The sequence below is a fragment of the Pavona decussata genome, unplaced genomic scaffold, assembly GCF_977016875.1.
Source record: "Pavona decussata unplaced genomic scaffold, jaPavDecu1.1 SCAFFOLD_602, whole genome shotgun sequence".
NCBI classification, from domain to species: domain Eukaryota; kingdom Metazoa; phylum Cnidaria; class Anthozoa; order Scleractinia; family Agariciidae; genus Pavona; species Pavona decussata.
In genome coordinates this window covers 5,794,756-5,822,754 of record NW_028145860.1, presented here as the reverse complement: position 1 = coordinate 5,822,754, position 27,999 = coordinate 5,794,756, and the positions used below count along the sequence as shown (strand labels likewise).

The window sequence follows — 27,999 nt, the reverse complement described above, 5'->3', positions numbered from 1 at the left end:
CCTATCTCAATGAAGCAAAAAGTTGTTTTTACGTAATTTGTGACATCAACACAAACAGAGAAGTTGAAGAACTAGCTTTCGTCCAGTCACTGTTCTTCACTTCTTCACTAGTTCTTCACTGTCTCAACCCTTTTGTTTTATTAGTTTATTAAAGAAAACCAGTGATGTAGTATAGACGCGGCTCATTACTTAATTAAGAACAGCAAACAGCTAACACGAGGATTTGGATAGAGATCTGATTGAGCACTGTGATCGGCTAAAGAGAAATTCGTGCCTTTTCCTCAACCATCGAGAACAAAGGCTTGGTTCAAACTTGTCTTCGGACTCAGTGCAGTTGAGAGATCGTAAGAAATTCAACAAATGTTCGAATATTGAATTAGACTGTTGAATTTAATCGTATTTCACTCGCTTTTGTCCTTCGCCAAGAGGTATCCAATACTGTGGCATGAAAAAGCGACGATCACACACTCTGGTAATATATACACTTCATTTTACACTGACAGAAAATCCGACGCCTGGAAATCAGTGTCGCACTCCTGTCGAGTAATGCGACACAAGTCCGACAGCCTATTCAGACGCCTAATTTGTCATTTGTTAAACTCAACCGAATTTAACTCGTCTTGGCAGAGGTGTGATTTCCTCGCATGCATTTTAACGCGTTTTGCATTGAGTCTCTTGGTCGACGACATATATTTCTCCCTTCAAGTTCTGATTAGTCCATTTCGTTGTGCAGCCATTGTGATTGGCCAGATTGATTACTAAGAGGATTAAAAGAAGACAAACTCTTTTTGAAAGACAACTTCGACTCCTTGGAGGATGATCAGTCACTGCTGACATGGAACACAAAGCGTGAAAAAAAAATTGAATAATTTCCCTCAAAATTTAAGACTTGCATTATACAAAATCTAGTGAGAGCAGAACACAACAACAAAGTTAGTAAATTAAACTTCTTTTAGGATAAAATTTTAAGTTTATCACAAAATTGCTAGGCTTCAAAAGGCTACGAAGTTAGAAATAAGGTTTCATTTAGATTACGTTGCTCTATGAAATCCTCCGCTAGATGTAAAACCCCATGATGTTTTATTCGTTTCTGTGTTTTTTCTGTAACCTTGCCTGTCCATGCCACCTTCAAATGCCGTCTCTTCTCGTGCTGTCAAACAACTGATCCATTCGACTGAGGCACCGCCCCTCGATCTACGCCGCGCCTCCGTGGATCGAGGACATAAATGTACTTCTCATTCCCGCGGGATCTAGCCCTCGAGTTAAACGGAGGAGCATGCACTGGGGTAGGTGCAAAACATCCATCTCCAAGGGGCCTGGGACTAGCCGAAAACTTGCATATACCATCCTGATCACTACTGTTCGTTGTGTTCGAAGAAACTGACGTAGTTTCAAGAGTGGGTATTCCATAATATTTATCCAAATTATGCCGTTTACCAAACTCAAGCGCTGATATGAGCTCGTCACGTGACGAGCTGTATTCGGAGGATGCCGAGTCATAGGCGCGTGGGTCACGTGATCCATGAGGCCTTTCGAATGTATGATAAGGACTTCTTTCCTTAGATGACTCGGAGTCTCTCCTCTGAGGGGTCTGGATCGCTCGGATTACAGGAGTCACTTGACTGGAGCCTCGTTTGGAATTGAAGCCTGGGCGACGAAGATCGTTCCGTGAGGGACCTAAGCCCGAGTCTCGAGGTCTTGGTACAGTTGCAGGACTCTCAGTGTACACAGAGGGTACAAACTCTTGGCTTTGCGCGCGACTTTTTCCAGGGCGACTTAGCCGACTGGCGGCAGCTGAGCGACGTAAGTCAATATTGGATTCCATTACTCTTGATATGCTTGTGGTATCAAGCTCAGAGCCGCCGTCAGCATTTCCACGGAATCCCAGCACTCCGATTCCTGGAGTACCATTCAGCGATCTTTGGGCATTGTAGAAATTCGGGTACGTCGTATAATCGCTCGGGTCCACGAAGCGACGCGCACGAGATGTGGAATCTGTATCGTGAAGCGTGGGCCTGTGATAGACAGGCTGAACAAAGTTTCCTTCCGATGACGTATCACTAAAGCTACCCTCAGGGGGTGGGGGCTGTCCGGGCGTGGATGAGTGGTACGGTGGGGGAGGAGGTGGGTAGTCTTCCTCCATGATAGGTTCTTGAGTGAAGAGCGCACGGAGCATGCTCCTGGGCAGACTGATCTCGGAACCGTGCGTTGAGCGGATTGGTTCGAGCGATGATGACGAATCTGCGAGGTTGCCATTGGTTGAAGGGCTCCCTTCCGATTGGTCAGGATTGCTTGGGCTGGGAAAGAATGACAACAACTTTAGAATACAGCTGTAATATTAAAATGAAACAAATAAAACAGCACGAGGTGATGAAAAGAAAAATGGTGACTGCAGACAACTTTCTTTCAGAACGTGCTTGATCTGAGCAAAATTTCGTTCCGTATGCCTTTCGGTGGAACGAGGTCTCCTTAAAGTATATAAAATACATGTCTAGTTGTGTACCACCAAGTTCTTATAACTGATAAAACTTCCATAAAAATGTATTGCAGTCCGTTAGGGAACGTAGTAAGATTTCGAGTCTAGGACTATTAAATAGCGCTACCTTTGATCATAATCTCCTTGCTGTATTGTTGAAAGCTCTTCTCTAAAAATTTTGCTTTTCCAGTATTTCCTCCAGCCTGAGTGAAAAAAGACACAAAGCACACAACAGAATGTTGGCATTAACATGTTCAAGTGACCTGCCAGTTTTGCAAGTTAGTTAAAGGAAATTAGGTTTCACTTAAACGTCTTTTACGAGCATAAGAGGACAGAAAACATAGAAATAAATGTCACTTTATAATACCTTAATACGGTGCTGATACCCAAAATGATTTTTCTCACACACGAAAGTTTTACAAATAGTGCTTTTAGCAAAAAGTCGAGATCATTCGTCACGTCTTGGACTTCACAAAAAGGCCGTGACTCTCCAAACTATATATCCCCAAACTAGACTGTACTGACATTATCGAACATTAATATCTCTCTCAGTTAGTACGCGCGGTGTGATTGATCAATTTTGCGGGTCATAGTTCATTGTACGGCCCGCTAAATTTGAAATTTGTTCTTTTCCCCTGCACCCGATTAACCTCAGAGATATAATAATATCTTACTAACCTTGTTTTTCTGAAATTGCGGATCCTCGTTTTTTTTCCCGTTGATTTATAACCCGCGCACCGACGGGAAAAAAAAACTCAGTCCGTAACTTACACTACGGATCTCGAACTCGGTTAGTAAGAGGTATTTATCTAACATGGAAAGATCCATGTGGGAAGATATTTCCCCTTACTGTTGTACAGGAAAAATGCATGGATTTAAGGAAAGAGGATCGATAACAAATTCAACATACCCTGAATCTTGGCGACATTTAAGTGTCCTGCACGGAAGGCAACCAACAGCAAACACACGATTACAATAACAATCAATGCACCAAATCCTATAATCACCCCTAGGAATGTAGGGTTGCGGTAAAACTGTGACGTCTTTGACTTTGTTCCCTCGGAGTCTATTTCTTCAACCTCTTTTACAATGAAGGATCCCCCATCTGTAAGAATAAAGAAATGAGAGTTGACTATCAATCAATCAATCAATCAATCAATCAATCAATCAATCAATCAATCATTTATCAACCATTCAAACAATCAATTAATCAAGCAATCAATCAATCAATCAATTGATCAATTAATCAATCAATCAATCAATCAATCAGTCAACCAATCAAGCAATTAATTATCAATCAATCAATCAATCAATCAACCAACTAATCAACCAATCAATCAATCAATCAATCAACCAATCAATTATCAATCAATCAACTAATCAATCAATCAATTATCAATCAATCAATCAACCAATCAACCAATCAAACAATCAATCAATCAATCAAGCAATCAAGCAAACAATTATCAATCAATCAACCAATCAAACAATCAATCAATCAATCAATTGATCAATTAATTAATCAATCAATCGATCAATCAGTCAGTCAACCTTTCGAATGAAGAAGAAATTTCTATTTACTACGCAAAAACATGCAAAATATAAGTACAAAAAAAGGTTACGGAAAGTGATTAGGAGGCCCAAAAGCTTATAACATTGCGCTTCCTCAATTCTACAGGTCACTGAGAACGTCTTTAATAAGCTCAAAATTGATCAAACTTCTTGGAGCCGAATTGATTTCTCTTGGGCAACCAACATCAGTTCGCGCAGCTGCTAGCCTCGCACTTTATCAGTGATTTTGTCCAGTATTTCTTTAAAAGTACGGACAAAAACTGAAAGAAGTGTCCATCTGCTTTATAACATAATTCCTTTTGTGTCCGTCCTTTTTAAAAGATGCATAAACAGGCAAATGGGTGTCAGATAGCCGCTGAAAACTGAGGGAATAGTTTACAGCGATGTGTGAACTGTATATTGAAGGACGATGTTGTCAATCATACCTCCAACAAATGTCACCCTGAGCACTTTGCTGGGTTCTCCTCTTCCGACGTCATTCAAGGCTGAGATACGGAAGTAATACTCTTTGTTAAAGTCCACATTATGTAGCACGTGATAGTTAAAACTGTGGCTGATGTACTGTACTTTCCACTTGCCGCCATTTACGTTGTACTCCAGAATGAACATGGTCACGGGGCTGTTCCCATCATTTCCTTCGCGCCAGGTGATGTTCAGTGCTGGCGTGTGAGGCAGTACACTAAAATTAACCATTTTGGGGGGTAATGGCGGTGCTATGACATATAATAAACAAAAAAATTAAACTCTAGAAGCCTTGTATAACAAACCGAGTTTCTACAATAAATAAAACTATATTCAGACTGAATGCAAGGCTGGCACTACGGCAAAAGGCAGATTTGCCGAAGTACCAGCCTTGCATTCAGTTTTGTATTTTCACGTTCAAGTGACGCCTGACACGAGGTCTTTCACAAGAGAGATCCGGCAAAATTACCAGCAAGTTTAATTCCTGCGTTGTGTGGACCTCTGCATTCAAAAGTTTTTTTTTATATTCAGACACCGTAGGCCAGTCAGGTCCAGAGCTGAAATTCATAGAGGCCCTGCGTAAATAGCCTAAAACTACCTTACAAATATTAACACGTTGTTCCGACAACACGTTGAAGATTTACTAAAACCTTGCAATGTGTTGCCGCAGCCAATTGCTTCCTTAAAAGTTGACCACGCGCTCAGTTACACAGCATCGTTTTTAACCTAACAAATTGTCATTGTATTACTTTGTTTCTGAATTTTTAAGAACAATGTAGGACGCACCAGGAGCCAATCTTGACGCAATAATATTTGGGATGGACACACAGGAAATTTCTGCACAACGTTGCGTTCAATCAGTTGCTTCGTGTGTCGGAGCCCTTAGTTGCACAGCCCTTCCAATAGATAAGGCTTTCAAAGCGTGGGTACCATGTGGCACGTGTCCGACTTCACCACTTGATATTTTTTAGAGAGAACTAATTTTCCCATCTAAGGCATTCTTGGAAGTTAAAGAGTGAATAAATACACATACTTTTTACTTTAAGTGTACGTAACACGGTCTTCCTTCCCAGTTTGTTGCTTGCAGTGCATTCGTACTCTCCAGCGTCCTGTTCGGTCACGTGTTTAATCTCCAGTGAGCCGTTGGCAAACTGTTGGTATTTTACAGTATCTGATAGATCACGGCCACTGCTGTACCACATCACTGAAGGCTCAGGGTAGCCATACGCTTCACAGTCCAAGATGGCGGTTGATGATCGTTTTGCAAGCGTCACCGGTGGTTTGTCGTCAAATATGTTTGCTTTAACTACAAACAAAAGTGGTATTTTTGTATAAGGATATTGTACGGAAATTTTTAAGTCCACGTTTGGAGGTGCTGGTTACCTTATTACAGGATATTAACAATGCACGTTGACAACGCGGAGAAAATTTACGTTACACTAAATTAACGCGAATTTTTCAAAAGTTAGGTTTACATGCATCGAATTAACGCGAATTTTTCGATAAGCATCTTGCTTTATTTACTGCGATTTTCATAATTCTGCAAACTCGCACTTTACATTTCTGAATGCCAAAGGGCGTTTTGGCTTCCAAGACAAGTGCACGGATGTTTCTAAGTTTTTTGAAAGCCGAAAATTTGGTTTTGAAGCCTAACTAGACCCTATCAATTCAAAAGATAGCGACTCTGAAGAGCCAATAAATGAGTCATGAACTAATAAGGTTTTGTAATGAAATAAAGGTGCTTTAAAGTAACAATGTTGTAAAATAGCATTGTGCATTAAATTTACATCGACATTAATTAAGATACATTAAATTAACGCGAATTTTTTTACAAGAATTTTGTAAAATCGCGTTAATAAAGTGCATTGTTATTTTCCTATAATAAGGTATATTCTACGTGTAAACCGCTGTGACGTGCGCAAGCTTGCATCGCTGCGTCGCCAGTGTAAGCTGAGATAACACCATTCTAAGCACATGGACGAGGAACTAAACAGTATACGCCAAACTATATTCATATAACAGAGATTAAAACTTAAGCCAAAGCGCCTGCTCGCCTTGTACTTATGGCACCTGAGATCAACCTCGCAATCAGGCTTGCAATGTACGTATCAATCTGCGTTTATCGGTTTTTCAGTACAAGTTGGTTGCTGTCTCGAAAGCTACTTTTTATTTCAAATGATGATCATTAGAAGAGATACAAAAAGATTCAGTAAAGCACTTACTTTTCTCCTTGGTTGTTTTACTGACAACATCAGAAGGGTCTCCAAACCCTTTTGAGGTACTCGCCCTCACCCAGAAAAAATACTTTGTAATGGACTCCAGTTTGGAGAGTGTTTTTGACGTCGTATTGCCAGCAAGCCAAGCTTCCACCATCTTAGCCGAGTTGGTGTTAAGTGGATTACTGATTGTCTTACTGTAGTAGAGTTTGTATGCTATAATGATGCCATTAGGTTCCAAGGGGGGTTTCCACAGTACACGAATCGTTTGTTTGGAGACTGGGACTGCTTGAACTTCGCTTGGAGGTCCGGGAACTAAAAACAAAGGTTTGCATTTGAGAGAATTGTTGTTAAACAGTCAAGAAAATTTATACCCAACTAAAGCTGGGGCATCTTGATGTAAAACAAGCGTTATTGTATCCATCTTTTGACAAACTGTAATCTTACTTGGTTCACGGCACCACCTCCGATTAAGGGAGGAATGGTCATAAATTAGCTAACCCTCCCCACTTGTAAGCAAGCAATAGACCCGTCTCCAAAATGGTGGCAACATTTCTGAATGAGTTAAAATTAAACTGAATGAAAAACTGATACCAACACTGGAAAGAGCACCTTTACTTTAGTAACCTTGCAAAGTTTCAGCATATTAGGTGTTATATCAGCTTAGGAAATATAAGATGAAATTTGACAAATTTACAGACGTTTGTATGACTGGGGGTATACGTCATACCCCCAGTCATACAAACGTCTGTAAATTTTCGTTTTTCAACTTACATTTTCTCAGCTGATATTACACCTGATATGCTGAAACTTTGTAGGGTTACTAAAGTAAATGTGCTCTTTCTAGTGCTGGTATACGTTTTTAATTTTAACTGCTTTGAATTTTCGGCCTTCATTTTGGAGAAGGGTCTATTTACAGTACAATCTGAACTCTTTAAATTAATAGAAGAATTTGACAACCAAATAAACAATGCTGTGACTGAAAGAGCCGTTAGATATACATGCAACGTGCAGTTGAAAAAAATATGAGTGAAAAAGAACTCAGTTGACCACATATCCGCCCATAAGAAACTACTTAGCCTTTCTCTTAAAATGAGCGCTCCGTTTAGCCATTAACGAGACAAAGGGCAACGGAAAAGTCTTCGTTTCGTCCAGCTAAACTGCAGTTTGAGTATTTTCATAAAACTGTTGGGTGTAAGCCTACAAACAGAACAGCATGCTTTGCGCGCAGCGTTGTATGCGAGTCAGAGTTTCAAGAGTTCAATTGATAAAGCAATAGCTTACAGTACTGCGAGAAATACAGTACAGTGTAATGCAAAGCAATGTAGAACTTACTGTCTTCAAGAGTTGTTCCTCCCTTAGCAGGACTCGCTACACCTTCACCCTTTCGTGTAAATGCCACAACGCTGATCATGTATGTTGTATACTTGCCAAGTCCTCTAAGCGTTGCGTTTCTTTCATCCGGATTAGTAACAGTTCTGTTGAACACTTTCTCTGGATTCTTTACGCTGAAGTAATACACTCGGTAACCTAGCAACTTGCCGTTTATTGCATTTGAAGGGGGCTTACTCCAAGTAACCTCCATACTTTGCGAGCTGAGTACATGGATTATGACCGAGTGTGGAGGCTGACTGGGGACTGTGGATAGAAACAACACAACAATCATTGGATAAGTCTTGATTATGTCGCATAAAGGGCCGTGTTAAAAGAATCACTAACGCCGTTTGATCTGCCTCGCTTCCAGGGCCCTGGCACGAGGTTACAACTGGATAGGCCTTGATAATACTATCTTAAGGACGGTGCCTACTTTTGTTACTGCGCATATGTTCTGCGCATCTCGAGATACTAGGGTTTCCTATGGGTGGTGCCTAATAACACAGGGATATTTTTGCGTGGTTTAAAACTATGCGGAGAAAGCAGAACTTGGTATTTGAAAAGAAAATTGGGCGTAACCACGCATTTTTCAGAGATAATAAAGCTTCAATTTGATAAAAAAAATGCTATACATTGCTTTGTATTTTACTGTTTTGTAGAATAATTGTTGCTGGATTCCAATAGCCCTTGCTAAGATCTGCTTTTCCCGCATAGTAATAAACTGCGCAAAAATACCTTGGTATTAGTTGGTACCGTCCTTAAATAAACAAATCCTGAACTGGATGGCAAAATATATAATTCGTGAAAAATTAACCCAATCAGGCGATTCTTCCTATATCACTGTACCTAAGTACTTTTTTATATCAACAAAGAGGTTTGCGAACTAAAATTCAAAATTATAACGTGAACACTTCTAATCGTTTTCAGAGGCTATTGTCATGCTTAACTGGAAAACTTTCTGCTTCAGGTCTGGCCTTATCGAGTTCATGCTCTTGAAAATTTCATTTGTTCGCCAAGGAAATCCAGAAGAATGATGCTGTTTAATTTAGTAAAATAACTTCTTCAATCCCCAAGCTTCTGCCGCGAAACATACCGTCCTCGCGTGTCCGCACTTCTTCTCTAGCTCCTAGCGGACTGGCTCCTGCTCGTGTGAACGCTTGCATTTCTATAATGTACGCGGTGTAGGGAGCAAGGTTTCGTATGATGTAACTCTTGGTGTCCCCTCCGTTCACTGTTAAGTTGTTGCCTCTGTAATATTTGTTCTTTTGTTTGTACGCTACGTAGTATCCGCGTATTACACCATTTCTGCTTTGCGAGGCTGGAGGCTGTGTAGAAGATAATTACAAATAGTTACTTTGCAGTTAAGACACAACGGTAGATACTTCGTATCCTCGTTAAGGCCATTGCCGAGTTGCTTTGAACCTCATTATGAAAGCGAGGCTAAGTGCCAATTTTTTATCAGATTATGAAAATTAGTTTTCATTCCCTGCTGGTAGAGGCCTCTTTTTCGTTGTATTCGCTGGACTGACAGGCACGAGGAAAAGAGACCTCTGCCGTGGGTCGAAACGGTCTTTAATTCAACCGCCGTCCGTAGTCGTGGACGACGCTTACAAAACGCATGCTCCCTGTATTGTTTGCTGACTGTGACTTGAGCCCACTGTCTCTCGCGCATTCGTTTACAGTTACTCCGCTGTCATTTAGTGAGCCCGCATAGTAACATTGCATCACGTGACTGTTCGGTCTCTAGGTAACCGTGGCGCATGCTCAACACAGTCCGTTTCAACCCAGGGCAGAGGTTTTTTTTCCTCACGCCCGTCAGTTCAGCGAATACAACGGAAAAGAGGCCTCCGGTAGCAAGGAATAGTTTTCAAAACTGGCATAGAGCTCCACACATGCACGAGCATGACATAAAGGTTAAATTTCTCCTACAAACTCCTACTTGTAGCTTGTATCAAATCCTCACTCTCTTCTTACCTCCCAGCGTATGTAAATCTCTTTGGACGAGATCGCAGTGACGTTCATAATTTTAGGAGGTTCCGATGGAGCTGTGGAAAACAGTTTTAGCGTTAGTGATACAGAAGAAAGAGGCAATATAGCAAAAACAATAAGGTGTTCAGTGTAACAAGATTAAACTTAGATCTCCTTTCAAAAAACTAAATGCAAGGTAATCACTCTTGGCAACCATAAGGTTTGTAGACAGAGGAATGCACTAATGAGTGGTGCAAGCCTTGAAACGTGTGTCATCGGCGAAAAGCCCGGCAAAACCGCTGCCAAAAAGTTACGATTGGTTGGGTTTGATGAGAGGAAGTTTGTTAGTATTTTAGCCAATTACATGACGCGGTAAAGCAAAATCAAAATAAATCCGATTTACTTTCCGCAGTTTAACTGAAAACCACTTACTACCACTTACTACTACAGTTCCCTACCATCTTCGATAACCACTTTCGCTACCGACGCCAGTGATGTTCATCATTATAATACTGGATATGCTTCAAAAGCTAACTTCTATAAAGCACGCTTCATGATCAGGACTAATATTGGAAAATCAACATTATCAGCACTAGCAGTCGATCACTGGCAAAAACGTCCTCAAGATATCAAAGATCTCAGTATTTCAAACTTCCCTAGAAAAGCTAAACAGTACCTACTATCGAAGCAAAAATAATGACCTAGCTAGTCAAATTCCTCTAATTAATTTATTATAACAGTCAGTGTATGAGCAGTGCGTGTGTCGTCTGTGAGTGTGTGTGTTGAATATGTGTATAGATGTTTGCATATTTAAAATGCTTCTTTACATGACTAGTGTCTAACTTAGAAAACTATATGGTTTACTTAGGCGCTAGGCATTCCCACATTAGATATTTATGTTTAGTTATCCGTATTAATGTTTTTAAAACTTTAAATGAACTAAATATTCATATATGTATCAATACAATCTTAAACGAAATGTAAAAATAAAGTTGTTGTTGTTGTTGCTGTTCTAAATCCAACATATTTAATAGCTGAGTGGCTAAACTACTTAAATATCCCGTTTAGCCCGTGTTGTAAGAACTTTAGGCTCAAATATGAAGTCTTCTGCACACTCTAGCTTTCGCTTCCACAATCCTAGCTTTCTAAAGAGTTCTCCCTCAGCTTCGACTCAATTCACGTTTTTAACACTGTAAGTAATCTACAACAGAACAGACCCTACCTGCTTCGAGAGTCTTTGCTGTTATATGAAGGCTGGAGTCACTGTTGCCCAGGTCATTCTTAGCGTACACGCGCAGATCATACTCAGACGCTGGCCTCAGTTCAGTCCAATCTAGCCCAGGGGACTGGCCCGAGACTACTCTCTGTTGACTGTCCTCCCACCCCTGGTTAGTACGCTTACACTGCACAGTATATTGAGTGATCGGTGCGTTGCCATTGAACCTTGGTGTCCACGTCACGAAAATGGAGCGAGCCGTGACACCATTGACATTTGGTCTGGATGGAGGAGAAGGCCGTTCTGAGAAGTTAAAAAACAGAACAGGTAGAGTCAATAAAAAAATCGGCTTAAATTTCTGGGCATTTTATAATAATAATCTTTATTTAGGATACCTAGCCCTACGACACAAGAGAAAGACACACAGTGTCGACATCACTCGCAGAGTAACACTGTAGTTAGTGAATCCGACATGTGTGCTGAAAGTCATTCGTTTGACTTTCTTCTGGGTTATCCCGCATTAAAGACAAACTGAAGACAGGTTACTTATCTGTATTCTACACATGAATTAAATGTCGAGCACGAACTAAGTTTTATTCAAAATGTAGATGTAATGAGCACACTGAAATTCTTACGTTGAGCGATGATTTGAAATGTCTTTGTGTCAATTCCATATTCGTTCACAACTCTACACGAGTATTGCCTGGTGTCCTCTAGTACCAGTCTCCTTACGACCAGTGTACTATTGACTCTGTAGTCCTTCTCTTCTGCGGACGTTGCTATGGTCACCCGAGAGTTTTCCGTCATTTGTTTGGTGCCATTGAACCATTTCAGATCAATCGGAAGATTACCGACCGCAGAACACGTGATCGCAACTTCTCCTGACACCTTGGCTTGTGTGGTTTTAGGCGCAAAATCGATTGTGGCTGGCACTGCTAGACAAGATAAACGCAACAAATTAATGATTTGAGTCACGCAAGGCTTATCTTGGAGTGTTTTCCATAAATATTTGCCAGAACTGGCTGACCATACCGGCCAGTCTGTAAATAGACTGCATCATTTTGAAGGGATTGGGCTGCAAAATCTTGAGAAATAATCACTCCGAAAATGATACGCGTTGTTTTGAAGAAATTCGAAGGACTGAGATAAAACTTATCCCTCAAAATGATCTATTCTGTTTACGAACCGACTTGTCTGGCCGGCCAGTGCTTAGTTAGACAAAGACCTGGTCGTCATGTCCCGTGTGCTGGTAAGAAAAATTCACAGTGTCCCCCAAACTTCGCAATAAATTACCACAAAATGGTTCAAAAAGCTACTGCACAATTCAAATACTGAACGTTTCATACCATGAACTGTTAACTTTACTTGCTCGCTGACCGGAGGATCACTGACGCCATTATAAGCTATGCATAAATATTGCCCACGGTCTTCATCACTCGTGTTTCGTATCACCAAAGTCCCATTGAGCATTTTTTCAAAGCGAGGCTGCTCCATGGAGACTGGTACAAATCCCCCTCCAGCGGATCGCTTGCTCCAGTCTATACGGGCAGGTGGTGTCCCGGATGTAAGGCATGTTAAGTGAGTCGTGTAAGTTTTAAGAACTTTTTGGTTGACAGGTTTTTGGATGAACTTTGCTGGAACTGAAATTGAAAACAAGTTAAGTTGCAACGTTCCATAAAGTAAAATCCCCTTTGTATGAGCAAGTAAGCAAGCAAGTAATTAAGTATGTGAGAAGGTAGGTAGGTAGGTAGGTAGGTAGGTAGGTAGGTAGGTAGGTAGGTAGGTAGGTAGGTAGGTAGGTAGGTAGGTAGGTAGGTAGGTAGGTAGGTAGGTAAGTAAATAAGAAAGTTAAATTAAGTGTCAAATGCCTCTAGAACGATCTGATCTGATTAGGACACCGGGCGTATTGTTGGCGAGCTCGTGACAACGTTTCTCCAGTAATGTGTGGGGAAAGGGGTTTAAAATATGTTTCGAGTCCTGTTTGATCGTTTCCTAATCCGAAATCGCTAACACATTGTACGAACTAAATACTAAACCGACTTTGTATCTCGCACGTGAAACGTACATGGCCGTCAAGTGCAAACTGAGAGTACACAAAGGTTTCCCAGCTTTGTCTACAATAACAAACTTTCAGGAACACATACTGACCGTAAACCATCATTTCCTTGGAGACGCTTGTCGTGCCAGCAGTACTGCTTGCAGTACAAGTGTACTTTCCAGAATTAGCAGCTGACAGGCTCGTCACACTCAGTATACTCATTGTAAGAATCTGGTGAATTTTCTGGTTAGGGTTTGAAGTGAGTTCACGCCCATCTTTAAGCCACGTGATCTTTAAATCGCCGCTGATCGATGCACCTGATGAACACATGAGTTGGCCAGACCTTCCCTCGTGCCACTCTCCCGAGTGAACTATGTTAGGATTTGGAAGCTCTGGATAAACAAATGAGAGAAGGCATGGTCATTGGCTGCATTGAAATAATGTTACAAAAATGGCACTATGATTAGTCTTTTCCCTTAAAAAAATATGTGACAAACTGGTAAGTCAGTCGTTTTGTTTGAGACTGTGTTCTGAGCAGAATCTTGTCTTGTTTTTTACATTAGCAGCGAAATTAGCTTTATTTTCCGTTGAGAAAGCGCGCGGTTACATCTTACGTCATTTTTATTGTCTGCAGGTATCCAAAATATTTTTTCGACAATTTAATAAATCACTAAATTACTACTTGTAAGTTTTTGTTTAGGAAAAATTGATATTTATAAGTTGTTGCTAAAGAAAGGAAAACAAACAAAAGTTGCTTTAAACCTCATCATGAAAGCGAGGCTAAGTGCAAAGTTTTTGTTATGAAAATTAGTTTTCATTCATATGCAAACAAAACTAATTTTCATATGAAAAGTTTTGCACTTAGCCTCGCTTTCATAGTGAGGTTCACAGCAACTCGGAAATGGCCTATTCTAATGCGACATCATCAAATCAATTTTATAGAATAATGAAAAGCACGGACGGCCGGACACCTCGAAATAGCATCGGTGTAAAATTACTCACAGAGTCTCACTCACCATAAACTGTGACCACAACAAAGCGTTCGTCTTTCTTATTTGCACTGTTTACCGCTGAACACTTATACCGACCGGCGTCTCCTTTTTGCACACTGGAGATAAGAAGAGTGTTGTCACGTGACACGAACTGCCGCTGATTAAACGGAATGCTGATTCCATCTTTGGACCAGGTGACTGACAGCGGAAGTGGGTAGCCTTTCGCTACACATGGAATCTGAACGGGCTGACCATGAGTCGAATTTACCTCATTTGGTATTGAAGTTATGTTACTTGTGCCTAGTCGAAAACAAAACGTCAAATCAGATAGTGGGACAAATACAGGAGAAAATAAATTGTGTGTTATCTAAGATTGAACCTGAAATTACATCTAGCAAAGCCGTGCTCGTATGTAATGCTGTTTGAGTCTCAAAGTGGTTTTCAGCAGCTAAGTGAAATCAAACAGGTCCTTTTCGTGAGTATCAATACTCGGATGTTTCATCTCAACACATGCAGTAAGTGTTGGCCATGTTAAATAATAGCGAGTTTGATTTTGTTTTTTCTGAGCACTATAATTAATGAGTTAAAGATCACGTAATAACAGGTCTTATTATTCCACTTTTCTGTCATTTCACCAAATAAGGTCAAGAGAACGCGCAAAATACAAGACCGTAATACACTGTAGTGTTCCGGTTTGACCGGCTCACAACAGAGCGAATACGAGCAAAGACATTTCACTGGCTTTCTTTTTTTACGTCATTCGCACTCGCCATTTACTGATGGACAGATAATCCCGGTTTATTTCAACACTCTTACCAGAAAAGAGAAGCCGAAATAGTAAAATCGTTTTGAAGTGGAATAATGAATCTCTTATTCGATGGTTTTACATATAATACGCGCAGACATTTTGCTCATTGCTCGTATTTTTCCTCGCCCCTTCGGGGCTCGGAAAAATACTCCGCAACTCGCAAAATATCCGCGCGTATTATATGTAAAACCATCGAATAAGATGTATATAACCAACCAGAGAGAACATCTTATCTTCTGAACCAATCGGGATCAGATACAAATCTAATTCGCACGCTGTTTTCCCGCCCTTAGCATCAGGCGGTGTCATTGTAGCGATTGGCCAAATGACATTATGTAGGTTTGGAGGACGCTCGCTCATGAAGCTCTCAAGTAAATCGTCACATATACAATTCCCGCCAGGGAATTAGACTTTTCGTTGTAGTTTTATTTATTCAAAGCTACGCATACTTTGGTAGTTTTACCTAACAAGGAAACCGCCCTCACAATACCCCAAAACAGACCAGAAATTAACTCATCCTTACTCACCATCAATGTACACACGAATCACTTGTGAAGTACAGTTGCCGATATTGCAAGCAACACACTTGTATTCACCAGTTTTCTCTACACTCATTGTGTCTGCCTTCAGGGTGCTTTGCGCGCCTTCATCTCCCTGCTGCGGACCACCCTCGCTAAGCAGTGTGGATGTGATGGTGTATCCCTGCCCATCATACACTGGTTTGTCATCCAGGTACCACGTGATTTCAGGCCTTGATTGACTGAACGCTTTGCACCATTCCCGAAGACTGTCTCTGGGTTGGAGTATGACTGGCTGTGCGCTTGAACTAACTGAAGGATTTCGTTCTGGTTAAAAAGAAAATTTGGTGTTAATTATGATGATGATGATGATGATGATGATGATGATGATTATTATTATTATTATTAATCATAAGTCTTGTAATCCTTCCTTTCATGTTTGTTTTGTTATATCCCTGGCTGTTTTGGGCTTTGGAAACTGTTCATCAATTTTAACAATTCGAAGATAACACTTTCCGAAAATAAAGTTAACACTAACTTATGTGTTGCGGTGGGCACATATCTGCTGTTTTCGGTGTAACAAGTTATTAGAGCTCAGTGTCCTTCAACACTTTCGCCATAGAGGAGAAAATGACTTTTCGTCTTCTATTACAAACATACTAAGAACGGCCTCAACAACGATCAATCTCGTTCCCAGTGCCTGCAAGTTTCAGGTCAGCGATGCCTAGAACTTTATGCGCGCGCACCTACCTGCAGTAATTAGCATAGCACTACTCTGCACCATCTCATAGCCGTTGTTAGCGATACACTGGTACACACCAAGATCTTTGCTGTAAATAACAGCGAACTCCAGTCTGTTGGGTTTAATGCTGATGCGGTCATTACCAGTGAATCGTTTGCCATTCTGAAGCCAAGTGATATTCGGTCTTGGTTGTCCGGTCACCTCGCATTCCATGTCGTAACCTGTTGTTTTAGATACTATGGCTACTTTTCTTCGAGGTCGAACAAGAAATCTAAGTGGAACTTGAAAATAAAAGGAAAATATGAATACCCGTTTAGAAAACAAATCTTCTTCGGGGGTCATTTTTATAGTCCCCGAAAGTTTGTTATCCAAACGGCAAAATATCGGGCAATTTTTATTCATATCTTTTCAATTTATATATCCAACATTTTAGTTTTGCTATTTTTTTTTTTTTTTTACTGTCGTAAGGACCAGTCTTACGGTGTGCAATTTAGTCCTAATTTTACGACGAACTTTTTAAATCTATTTTTGTGTTTCACCAAAATCATTAAAACTCCCCGTTCCGTTTGAAATCCATTTTTTTTTTAAATTAAACTTACCTCGCACAGTGAGGTACGTAAGAAGAATTTTCGATCCTCTGCTGTTGTTTACTTCACATTTGTATAGCCCCTGATCCTGTAATTTTGTTCTCTCAATGCGCAGGCTCCCACCAGCAAACCTTGAGAAACGATCCCCCATCTGTATAGACACGCCATCTTTACTCCATCTGTACTCCTCTACTGCGGGCGCAGGATAGCCTTCAGCCGAGCATTGCAGCATACTCACTTCCCCCTCGAACACAGTGATATCTAAACGATCATTCAATATCCTGGGAGGGGAGGGTTGTGGAGCTGTGAAACATGAAAAATATTGGCCTTAAAATTCGCGCAGGTACGAGGTCGTGTTAAGATCGAACCTGATTGGAATAAAATTGTACTCAGCCCAAATATGAATCGCTATATGGTCAATGGGCGTCATTTCAATACATTGCGAGGGGAAAGTTGTAATACTGATGATGATAATGATAATGATGATGATGATGATGATGATGATGATGATGATGATGATGATGATGATGATGGTAATGATGATGATGATGATGATAGCGACATTTAAACAAGGAAACCTCACCCATGAAAGACGATTTTCAGGCATTAGAACCTCAAAGCATGTACTAGAAACTGTCTGAATTGCAGCTCACTGGTTTTCAAACAGGAATTTAAAGTAGGTCAGTTCATCACCAATCATTCGGTCGAAATGTAATCAAGCGATTAATTAACAGAGTGCAATTTGTCAATTGTCCAATAACTAGCTTGATTACAGAGCGAACCGGACCCTACTCAGTCATATGTAAAGTACAACTGTCCTATTACGACGACGAGTTCTGCCAAATTACTCAAGCATGGCACGTACACTGCCCTATTATTGCTCGATTCACGGCTGCTGATAGCCAATCAGTTTCCAGAATGTTGTTGTAGTATTGCACAAAGTTTATAGGTGAATCTTGAATTCCAGCGTACCTTTCAAAAACACCTTGGCAGGATTGCTGACAGCCTTCTCTCCTGTCAGGATATTGATAGTGGTACAATAAATCACGGATCTTGTGTCTGCGTCGTTCACGTTTCTAATAACCAAGTCCCCAGATGGCATCAGTGAGTATTTTCCTCCCAATGTGATCAACTTGAACCCGTCATGCCACGATACGACACGGACATAATCTCGCGCATGCTCCGAAATTACAACCTTGATGACGGCAGTGTTTCCTCGAATGACTAGACTGTCCTGGGCGTAAACCTTGTACGGCTGAACTATCACTGCAAAAGAAAAATCGAATACAAAATCTCTAATTTTTGCATTGAGTCTCAAGTGATAATTTCAGGAAGCAAACGTACTGTCTGGTTGTAGTTTCAGAAATTTAATGGTATGGGAGAAATAAAAATTACACGGCAAAAAACTCTTAAAAAACACAAAATACCCCCCCGGCCCCCCTCCCTTCCGTTCTTCCTCTCTGTAATTACCTGCACGTAGCTTGGCTATCTTGCTGACAACCGTTCCAACATTGTTCTTTGCAATGCATTGATAGTCTGCTCTGTGAACTGACGGGTTGAAACTGTTCTCAGAAAAGGCGGGAAAATACAGCGAGCCATTAGGTAAGATGTAACGCACTCCAGTGATGTTACTGATGTTGACATGCCCTGAATGTGCGACTTGCCACGTGATCTGAGCTTTTGGTCTGTCTTCCACTCTACAGTTCAGAATAGCTGATTGAGTGTGCGCAAAGCAAGTATCCGCTGGCTCCTCTGTGAAACGCAGAGCCCAAGGGATTTCAGCTGCAATTTGAGAGGAATCAAAGCTTATTATATTTAGAAACTGACTTCGATTCGAAGCCAAGTTTTCCATGAACGAACAGTCTACGACTTCACCACACCTAACTATTGCTGATAGAAAACTCGAGCAAGTGGGCTGTCTCAGGACGAAATTACCTATCGGTAAACTGAACACAATATAACACTTTATTTGTTGCTGAAAACATTCTTAGCTTAAAAGTGCGAGAATATTTGAAAAAAATCAGTATTACAAGCAATTCGTCTATACACCATTCGCATAAAAATGCCAGTAAACATCATAATTTAAATCTTAAAATTCAGTCCAAGCTACCGCTACCAATTTCAGTGAGATGTTTGAGAAATGCATTAAAATCAACAGATGGCGAGTGCACTTTGTCCAGAACACTGTTCCTAATAGCTTTACTGCAAGGAGCGCCATGTTTTTACCTCCCATTTGGAGGATACTCAGACAAGTTTGATACGGGGCCTCAGCCGTTACCCTTGAATCGCATGCCAAATTTAACCCAAATGGTAATGCACTGGGCCCAGTTGCTCGAAGCATGGTTAGCGCTAACCCGGGTTAAATACCATGACAGCCTATAGGTTTTAATGGTTAGCGCTAACCATGCTTCGAGCAACTCAGCCCTGATCATAACCTCTTTCATGCGTACAAAGCGAAAATCGTTTGTACCCTTTTCTTATGTGTCAAACGTAAACCAAAGTGTCTTTTGCTTTCAATCATGGCAAGCGTAAAGTTTCTGCACAGTTTTTGCTATCCTTTTGATTTTTGGCTCTAATTGTTACCCTTTCGAATCACAGTGTTCATTTCCAACCCTTCAAAACACTAACATTTTAAATTTCGCTTCTCTTTCGGATAATGCGAATTGTTATTCAACACATTAGACAGATTTAGAACAACGTTTACGGTAAAGGGCATGCAAACGACAGCAATGACCACGTGAAATGAAAGAAATGACCATGTTTAACCTTCATTTGCAGCTCGCTGTTTTCAGTTTCTCAGTAAAATTGAGTTGTTTTGCGTAAGCATCAAGGGTTAGAATTATTTTTGCACTATTTTAATTTGCGTGCTTATAAACGCGAATCTCACGTTTGCCGTCTGCATGCCGTAAACGCCATTCTAGATCTCTTTGTTGTAACAGTGCCCAAATATGGTCATAGTGAACTGAATATTAGTCGTCTGTAGTCAACAGATATCCTGCGATATACGTAATTTCGTGTGTCGGGGAGAAAAAAAAAAGGAAACTTTTTAGATCATCTCCAGCTTTTCTGCAATAAAACTGTGCTTTGTTATCAATGTGTTAAATAATAAAACAATTATCCCACTCAAACGTCCGGAATAATCCCTGATAATTGTTACAGAACCTCCCCTTAAATTGCACTATAAAGATTAACGGAGTGGGGTGGGGGGGGGGGGGGGGGGACTGAGAGCGGATTAATCCATTTCTAGTAGTATTAGCCCCAGGGAACTTCAAGATACTTTTACTTCCCAGTGCGTAGCTTCTTTGCCTGTGTTATATTTGGCTCGCAGTTAACAAAAATCAAATATAAGGAGGTTTTACTTTCCTACTAACAAAAGACCTCGCCTGCTGACTCGTCACGTTGTCCTCGTTCGTTCCTTTAAATTTTTCACGTGTAGACCTCGAGCTCGTTTTGCTCGACATGTGACTAAAAGAATGGCACTCGGTCAGTGGTCAATATTTCGGGCTAAATCTGGACCCCAGAAATGAACAGTAACAGCCTTATCCACGGATATTACTGAGGAGGCAGTGGAAGAAAAAAATTTGAAATCATTTGTCATAAAGAAATGGATAAACGTGAGCTGGTTGCTAATGAGCTGATCCGGAAGTGCAAGGCAACTGTCTTCTTTCCTAACAATGCATACATAAATAATACTTCAAAATATTTGTTTTTACATAGCGAAAGGAATTTTACAATCATTGTGTTTGGGATTATGAAGTAAAAGTTGTAAAGAAAGAAAAGTGTTCACTTCTGTTTATGCTTGGTTTAGTTTGCGCTTCCTATGTAAATTTTCCTTTTTCTTTATTAGGCACTGCCAGAGTCGACTAGTAAACAATGATATAATCTAACTAATTGTCGTAGATCCTACAACGTGTTATTAAAACCCATACTAAACGTAGAACTCCCCGTCTAGTGTGATGTTGTGTGAAATATCGTTGAGCCGTATAAGTCGGAATAGTTAGAGCTGACAGGCTCAGTCGATGTTTCAGTTGCTTTTACGATGAACGGTTTTCACTTTTACTGAAACTTCAAAACAAAGCGGAGGGTAACAACCGCCACAGTCTACTATCATCAAAATTGTTCTCACGAGTCCAGATGATGTTGATAACTAAGATAAATAAGATAAAACCTTACATAAAATTATTTGAATTCTTTACAGATTAAAGGGTTTCTGAGTATTATGAGAAAAAAAATTGAATGGTCCTTTAGGATTTCATCCCACTAGAAAGTGCTACTCAGTAGTCACGTTTTAGGATTTCATTCACAGATGTGAATGGTAGAACCATCTTGCACTATGACAATCGTATTATAAACAGTATCATGGGAAGTACTGCTCAGTAGTTTTCATTTGAATGGTCAGACTTAGGAATTTTATTCATGGACTGGACGGCTAGAATCACCTTGCAGAGCATATTCAACAGCACCACAAGAAAGTACTACTCGGTAGCTTTCATCTCAATGATCACACTTTAGCATTTTACCCACATACACACAAAAGTTAGCATTATAGGAAAGTACTGCTCAGTAGTTTTCATCTCAATGATGACACTTTAGGATTTCATCTATAGACTTAGAACCACCTTGTTTAACATAAACATAATGAACAGCACCACAGGAAAGTTCTGCTCAGTAGCTTTCATTTGAATGGTAACACTTTTGGATTTCATCTACAAACTCAAAAGTTAGAAGAAACATAATAAACAGCACCACAGGAAAGTTCTGCTTCGTAGCTTTTATTTAAATGGTAACACTTCAGGATTGGATCTACAAGTTAGAACCACCTTAAACAACATAATAAACAGCATCACAGGAAAGTTCTGCTCAGTAGCTTTCATTTGAATGGTAATATTTGCATTTGTTTGCTAGAATTCTTAATCAGTCTTCATTATAAACTGAAATGCAACGATCTACAGTTTTAGCACTTTAACACGACAAAATTAGAGATTTTCTTCCCCTGTGTTGTGAAAAACATTTCTCGTAGGAGCTGAGCAATGAGTCAGTCTGTAAATAAATTTGGTGGTGTTATTGGACTGGCAAAGATTTGCCCTGTTTACCAAGTAATGCGAAACTTATGAGAAAGGCTTTTAATGCAGTTCTCAGTGGAGTACGTAGAGGGTCACACCCTTCACATCTTATCGCAGATTACGTTTCGTTTTGCCATTTTCCACGTTAAAATTTACATTCTGGTTAAAATCGGAAATATTGCAAAGATAAAAGTTCAACTCAATTGCAAATAGAGTTCTAAATAAACAATATAAAAACATACATTGCATCATGTCAAGATCGAAAGCAACAAAACAACAGGATATAACTTCAGCCGATCAGTTCAGTCTGTAATGGGCGGAGATCTGGCTGATGTTACACTGAACATGAGGCACAGTTCCAGAATAAAATTCATGTTTTGGGACATTGCTTATAACTAAATGCTTTTAATACGGCAAACTGTTTATTATTAGTTTTCGTGACTGACAGTAGATATTTAGTTATTTTCTGCCCACTCGGAAGCCATTTTGTGTTCTCTTCTACAATCACTTCCTATCACGCAAGCCAAAAAACATACATATCCTCTCTTTTTCTAAAGCAAAATTTCAGAATTTCTTCACGGCCCACTTAAAATTGCTTTTCTGTAAAATTCTGTGAATGAAATGTTACTAGTTGTTATTAACGATTTTAATCATATGCAACTCGAAAGCACTGACACATCAAAAAACTGACAAGCGAACGATCCGACTTCCTTGTTCTTTCAGGGAACACAACTAATTAAATCACCATAACGGGAATTTTGGTCGTGGCCGACATTAAAAGTAGAATGAAACGATTTCTATGCCGAGCACATGACGTGTTATTGACCTTTCAAACTTCAGCTACAACACATTCATGGCCGAATCATTCAGGTGAATACTGTCTACTGAGTCAGTATCTTTCCATCACTGAGACCATTTATTATGTCGGCTAAGGTGGTTGGGGATGAAATAAGTTTAGATTTAGCAAAAATTTCACAGCTTCTCTTAAAAGGTTGTGCAAAAAATATAAAGAACACTCGATGAGCAAACACTAATCTTGTAAAGGTACAGAAATATCCTCGATTCACAATTGATGAAATGTGTCCCAAATTTTCTTCGAGAAGCCAAGCCAAGCTAGAAAAATTTTGGCTATTTAGAGTCAGATCTTCCTTGTAGAAAGCAAAAATATCGAAGTTCGAAAGGACATTTTCTCAGTTGCTTCCTTATGAATAGGGAAGCTTCGGTTCACAACCAATATTTCGTCGACCGCCGCCTGAGTCTTGCATAGTGATAAGACATTTTTTTTTTCTGCGTTTCGCTCGATTTGTTGCATGATCGAATGCTTTCCAGCTTAGCAAAGTAAAGGGAAAAGTTTCTAAAGCCAGTTCTTCACTTCGACTCACGAATAGAGTTTTTAAATGTGGAATATTCCGCCTAAATTTGTATGCCACATGTCGAAAATATCTCGTGTCAGTTCAGATTAGAATCGATTCTGCACTGTGCTCAACCATTAAGTCATTTACCTCTCAAAGTAAATCGCACTACGTGGTGTTTTTGTGGGGACTGCACGGGGGGATTACGGTTATTTTTTACCAGTAATTCTGGAGTTTCAGTAACATATTTGACTCAACCCAAGCATGCTGTAGAAATAATGGCTACAATAGAGTGCATGTGATGAGTTTGTTGGAAAGGATCCAGCACTGTGCCGCCGAATGGTCAACACTTTAAAGTGTGTCTTAAATCTTTTACTCCTATAACTAAAATGAGTCAAACATTTGTTAATGGAGTGTTCGTTTAATTTTCCTGTGGAACAAGGCGGCTGAATTGTGACCTTTGAAGTGAAAGCTTAATTCAGTGCCGAGAACATGCAGTACAACACGCTAATTTTTGGACTTGTGATTAAAATCATTCCAGAGTGTAACGATTCAAATGAAACTGAAGCTGCTGGGTAGTACTATCCTGTGGTATTGTTTATTTCTCGACGATTTTAAAGGCAGTTTTTTGGTACAAGCTTGGCTGCTTGATAGTGAACTTGAGGTGAAACACACCTCGTGTATTTAAAGAGTAAAAAGAGTATTAACATGACTAGGTGCATTTTTAATCCGAACATGTTTCAAACGGGGAAAGCTCCTTCAGAAAGCTGCTAAAGAATTTACATCTATATTCTCTACAGCAAAGTTCTAGACAACCTCGAAGCCATAAAGAAAAAATTGTGTTTTGCAATCATTTATTTATGAATTTGCACTCGCTTGGGTCGCTGGTTTTGATTTTTGGCCCATATAAATTATAATTAATCTGTTATCTTGATTAGAAAAGTGAAATTGATGGCAAAAAGTTGACATCTGCTTTTATAGAATGAATCCAAACCATTGTGGTTTTGTCTCTCCCATTTTTGTGGTCAGCTGTGTCTTGAGGACATCAAGTCCATGATTCAGAACATGTTTCTTTACTGTAAGAAATACTGCTGTAATACCAAAAATCTACTACGTATAGGTGAATCAACTGCGTTCTCCTTTTCTTCATTAACAAAAGATAAACTAAACATTCTTCACATCTGGAACTCCAAAACGCTCATAACGAAATCCAAATCAATTTAGATCAGAAAGCAGGAGGGATTTTACACGTCAGACAAAATTGTTAACGATGTTTTAATAAAAATAGAATAAAACCTCTTAACGGGCTGCGTCCTAGTTTGGTTGAAGTTTTGATATCGTTAGTTACACAAGACTCAAGAATTCATCCTAAACGTTTCTCCGATTCGCTCAAGTATTTAAAACCAGCAAAAATGTTGTCTATTTATGGTAGCTTTTGCACCTTATCGCTTATTATGTTTAAAAAACCAAGCACCTTTTTATAAACAAGCCTCGAAAATTCTATTCCTTGCTTCTTGCTTCGCACAAACACCACACGCCCATGCTAAACAAGCTTTTAAAACTGAGGTGACTTCCTAAATTCGCTTTGTTTTGTTGAAGTTCTAAGATTGCAAACCTTTTTTTTACTGATTCCATTGGCAGATGGCCTCGCTTATTCATAAATAAATTTAAGAATTTTTGTCCGACTGAGTTTCCAGTGAGAGTAAACGTCGTTTAAGAAAATAATTTCTCGAAGGCGAGTAAAAAAATCGCATCTGTTTACACCTTTCCTAATTCCCTTTGTGGTCTTTTTTCGTACGTGACTCAAATGTTAATTATTGGAGGCAAGTTTAAAAGATTGCATTTCACGAATATTATATTAGTTATGGGGGAAAAGCTGATGTTACCAAGTTCGCTCAGGACAAATTTATTCCATAAATGTATAATTTTTAAAATGGTTATTTCAAACGGGTCCCGACAAAGTAAAGATGACATAGAACGTTCCGAAAAGGCGAACGCAAACATTGTGTAGTTTTTACATATATTGGATCACTTTTGAAAATCAGCAATATTCTCGCCTAATGTCTTGCTCCATTTCAACATTTAAGAGTCAATTATATTTTTTAGTACTGTAGTTTTTTTAGTTTTAAACTTACAGCCATCCCCCATGTCAGTCTGCTAATATACTACGTACATTTTCCATGAAATTCTGACTGTTTCAAAGGACGATTATTTTCTTCTGGGGATCAAAATGTGTTAATATTCAGTTCCTTGTGTTTGGTTTATATTTTCCGCGCTGAAAATAGACGTGGATACTTAAAGCAGAAACCAACTCTTTCGATTAAGTCAGTGAAGTAAGTGAAGTTTAATTGGGTTTCTCAGTTTAAAAAAGGAACGCATTTATGGCAAGCACATTGTAGTGCCATTTCAAACATTTTTGTTGTGTATTCGCTTGCGTAATCGTGGTTAAAGACATCAACTTCAAAATTCCGTTTAAAATTTCCTCATGAATGTTTCACAACAAACTTTCAATTAACCTTCCCCTTGCTGAATGAAGCGAAAATGTGACAACCTTGGCCTGTCAGTTTGAATGAAAGCTTTTTGGATATTCCGACATATTTGGACTGAATATCGATCTTAAATAAATAAGAAAAATTGCATGCATTTATTCGAGCAAAAAAGGCCTTTAGTGTGTGTCAGCTCTTGACGAAACCACTCAGTCAGTATAAAATAGCGCACAGTACCGAAGGAAATAATTCAAACACAAGGAGCCTAAAATTTAATTTAATTTGATTTTCGGTCGGCGCAATTTTCTTTAAATTACAAAAAAGCAACAGCTTTGTAGTTGGCCTATTCTCCTGCTGTTTTTTAATTGAGGGTATCTTTTGTAATTCCATTATTTCACTCTACGCGAGGGTAAACAGATAAAATTCATGGGTAATGTTAATCGTAGATCTCTACCTTGCGATGGAAAACTGAAAATATTGCAATCATTTACAATCGCAACCTTGCTTTTCCCTGAAATTCGTCGTGGAGTAGATCAAGTAATTTGTAAAACAAGTACAATCAGTTAATCGATAAAAGATCCTTCGCTTTTGACGCTTTTCTAACACCTTGGCGGTTTAAAACGCTCATACCATTTACATGTCAAAAGCGAGGGAACGAACTGTGACAACCTTTCAGAACTTTCAAAAAATATTCCATTTCCATCCCTCTAGAACAAGTAGTACAAATGTAAGATATATTCTGTGATACTAATTTTAACGTTGGAGAATTAAAATTTAGAATTTCCTCAAGACTTGAAGGGACACCATGACAACAGAATTTCGAGGAAATAATTCTAGTGTTTTTTTGGAAGCGTCATATTTTTAAATATATGTATAAATGCTACATTAATGGCTTGATACGCAAGTCTTGTTTACGATTCCTCTCGTAAAAGTTTTCTGAATATTTTTCGCGTCATCTCACTGAAATTAAAACATTGTCATTTTTCTCTTGCCGGCTTCATAATTTTGGCGCCTTTATTGAGGTCAGTCTGTATGCCGTGCCAATTTTCCTCGAAATTGTATGCCGGGAATAAGGTTAAAGGGAACATTTGGCGAGAAAATGGAAACAAATATTACTTATACTTGAGAATGAACTAGCCGCATTGGTTAGCAGAGATATTAACAAGAAAAGAAGATTAAAGCGCAACTTTTGAAAAAACTCGAAGTGTCTCTGTTTGTTCGTTTACTACAATTAGAACAATCGCACGCCTGACAGTTATCAGAAATTTATTAATGTTATGTTGTTTTCATTCAAAAATAGCTGTGATGTTTTCGTTTCACTTTCGAAAGAAGCGTGTATCCGCTAAGGATTTTTTTGCTGTTAAATTTTAATTCAACGATCAATACACTGTCATCTTGGCGTCCAAGGTAAATGGAACAACCAACCAAATATTGAAATTATAAGTGAAAGAACCATCGTATGAGACTCTATGAGAAGATTATCGCCACCAATATTCCACCGACTAGCATGTTTTGTTGGTCGGCAGGTATGTAAATCCCCTTCCGTATTCGTTTCGAGATAGATCTTTATATCTCTGAAACAACCAGAATTAAATACAATTATTATTCTAAAATACGAAGGGACATATGCACGTGTGTGAACTAGTGATGGATGTGTAACAACCTCCTCAACAATTTTACTACAAACACATCTTTAAGCCTGAGCAAAACATTTCACTGTTTTAAATAAATCCACATGAATACCTGTTTCCACAATGTCCTTCCTTCGCATAACGCTCCCCAAAAGCACAATGATAAACACAGTTCCGGGCAACATATTTGCTATTATTTTTTTTTCGCTTCCGTCAGCGTTGAACTTTTAAAGAAAATACGAAAGTCCTCCGTTTTTCGAAGTAAGCCATTTCAAGTTTTCTCCATTTGTGTGCTTGTTTTTCCACGCGCGAGTTAATTTTAAAGGGCGTGCGTACGCGGCAGTTTGCTCTCACGGTGCCATGTTGTGGCCACATCAGAATTTGGAATTTCGAGATATCGATCAGGTCTTGCGTTTATACAGGTGATCTGGGTCTGCAGCACGTGGTGCGCCCGCCAAAGGACCACATAGCATGTTAAAACTCGACACCGCCGGTGAC

At 39.5% G+C, this 27,999-nt stretch overlaps 1 protein-coding gene across 2 annotated transcripts; it reads right to left on the bottom strand.

Annotated features, from left to right (window-relative positions):
- Positions 1-105: 105 nt before the first annotated feature.
- LOC146449649 (cell adhesion molecule DSCAM-like) lies at positions 106-27,999 on the bottom strand. 2 transcript variants are annotated; one of them, XM_085101715.1, is made up of 20 exons: positions 27,614-27,999; positions 18,440-18,751; positions 17,942-18,235; positions 16,982-17,272; positions 16,391-16,663; positions 15,650-15,967; positions 14,339-14,614; positions 13,433-13,714; positions 12,631-12,924; positions 11,920-12,219; positions 11,291-11,587; positions 10,075-10,145; positions 9,194-9,425; positions 8,062-8,364; positions 6,733-7,041; positions 5,544-5,816; positions 4,474-4,761; positions 3,387-3,581; positions 2,604-2,679; positions 106-2,297 (listed from the first exon to the last, which is right to left on the bottom strand). In XM_085101715.1, exons 1-20 carry the CDS (start codon positions 27,684-27,686, stop codon positions 1,154-1,156), a joined length of 5,901 nt encoding a protein of 1,966 aa, XP_084957841.1. In that variant the 5' UTR covers positions 27,687-27,999; the 3' UTR covers positions 106-1,153. The 2 variants fall into 2 exon arrangements, with proteins under 2 accessions (XP_084957841.1, XP_084957842.1); XM_085101716.1 differs by having other exon boundaries at positions 11,920-12,216.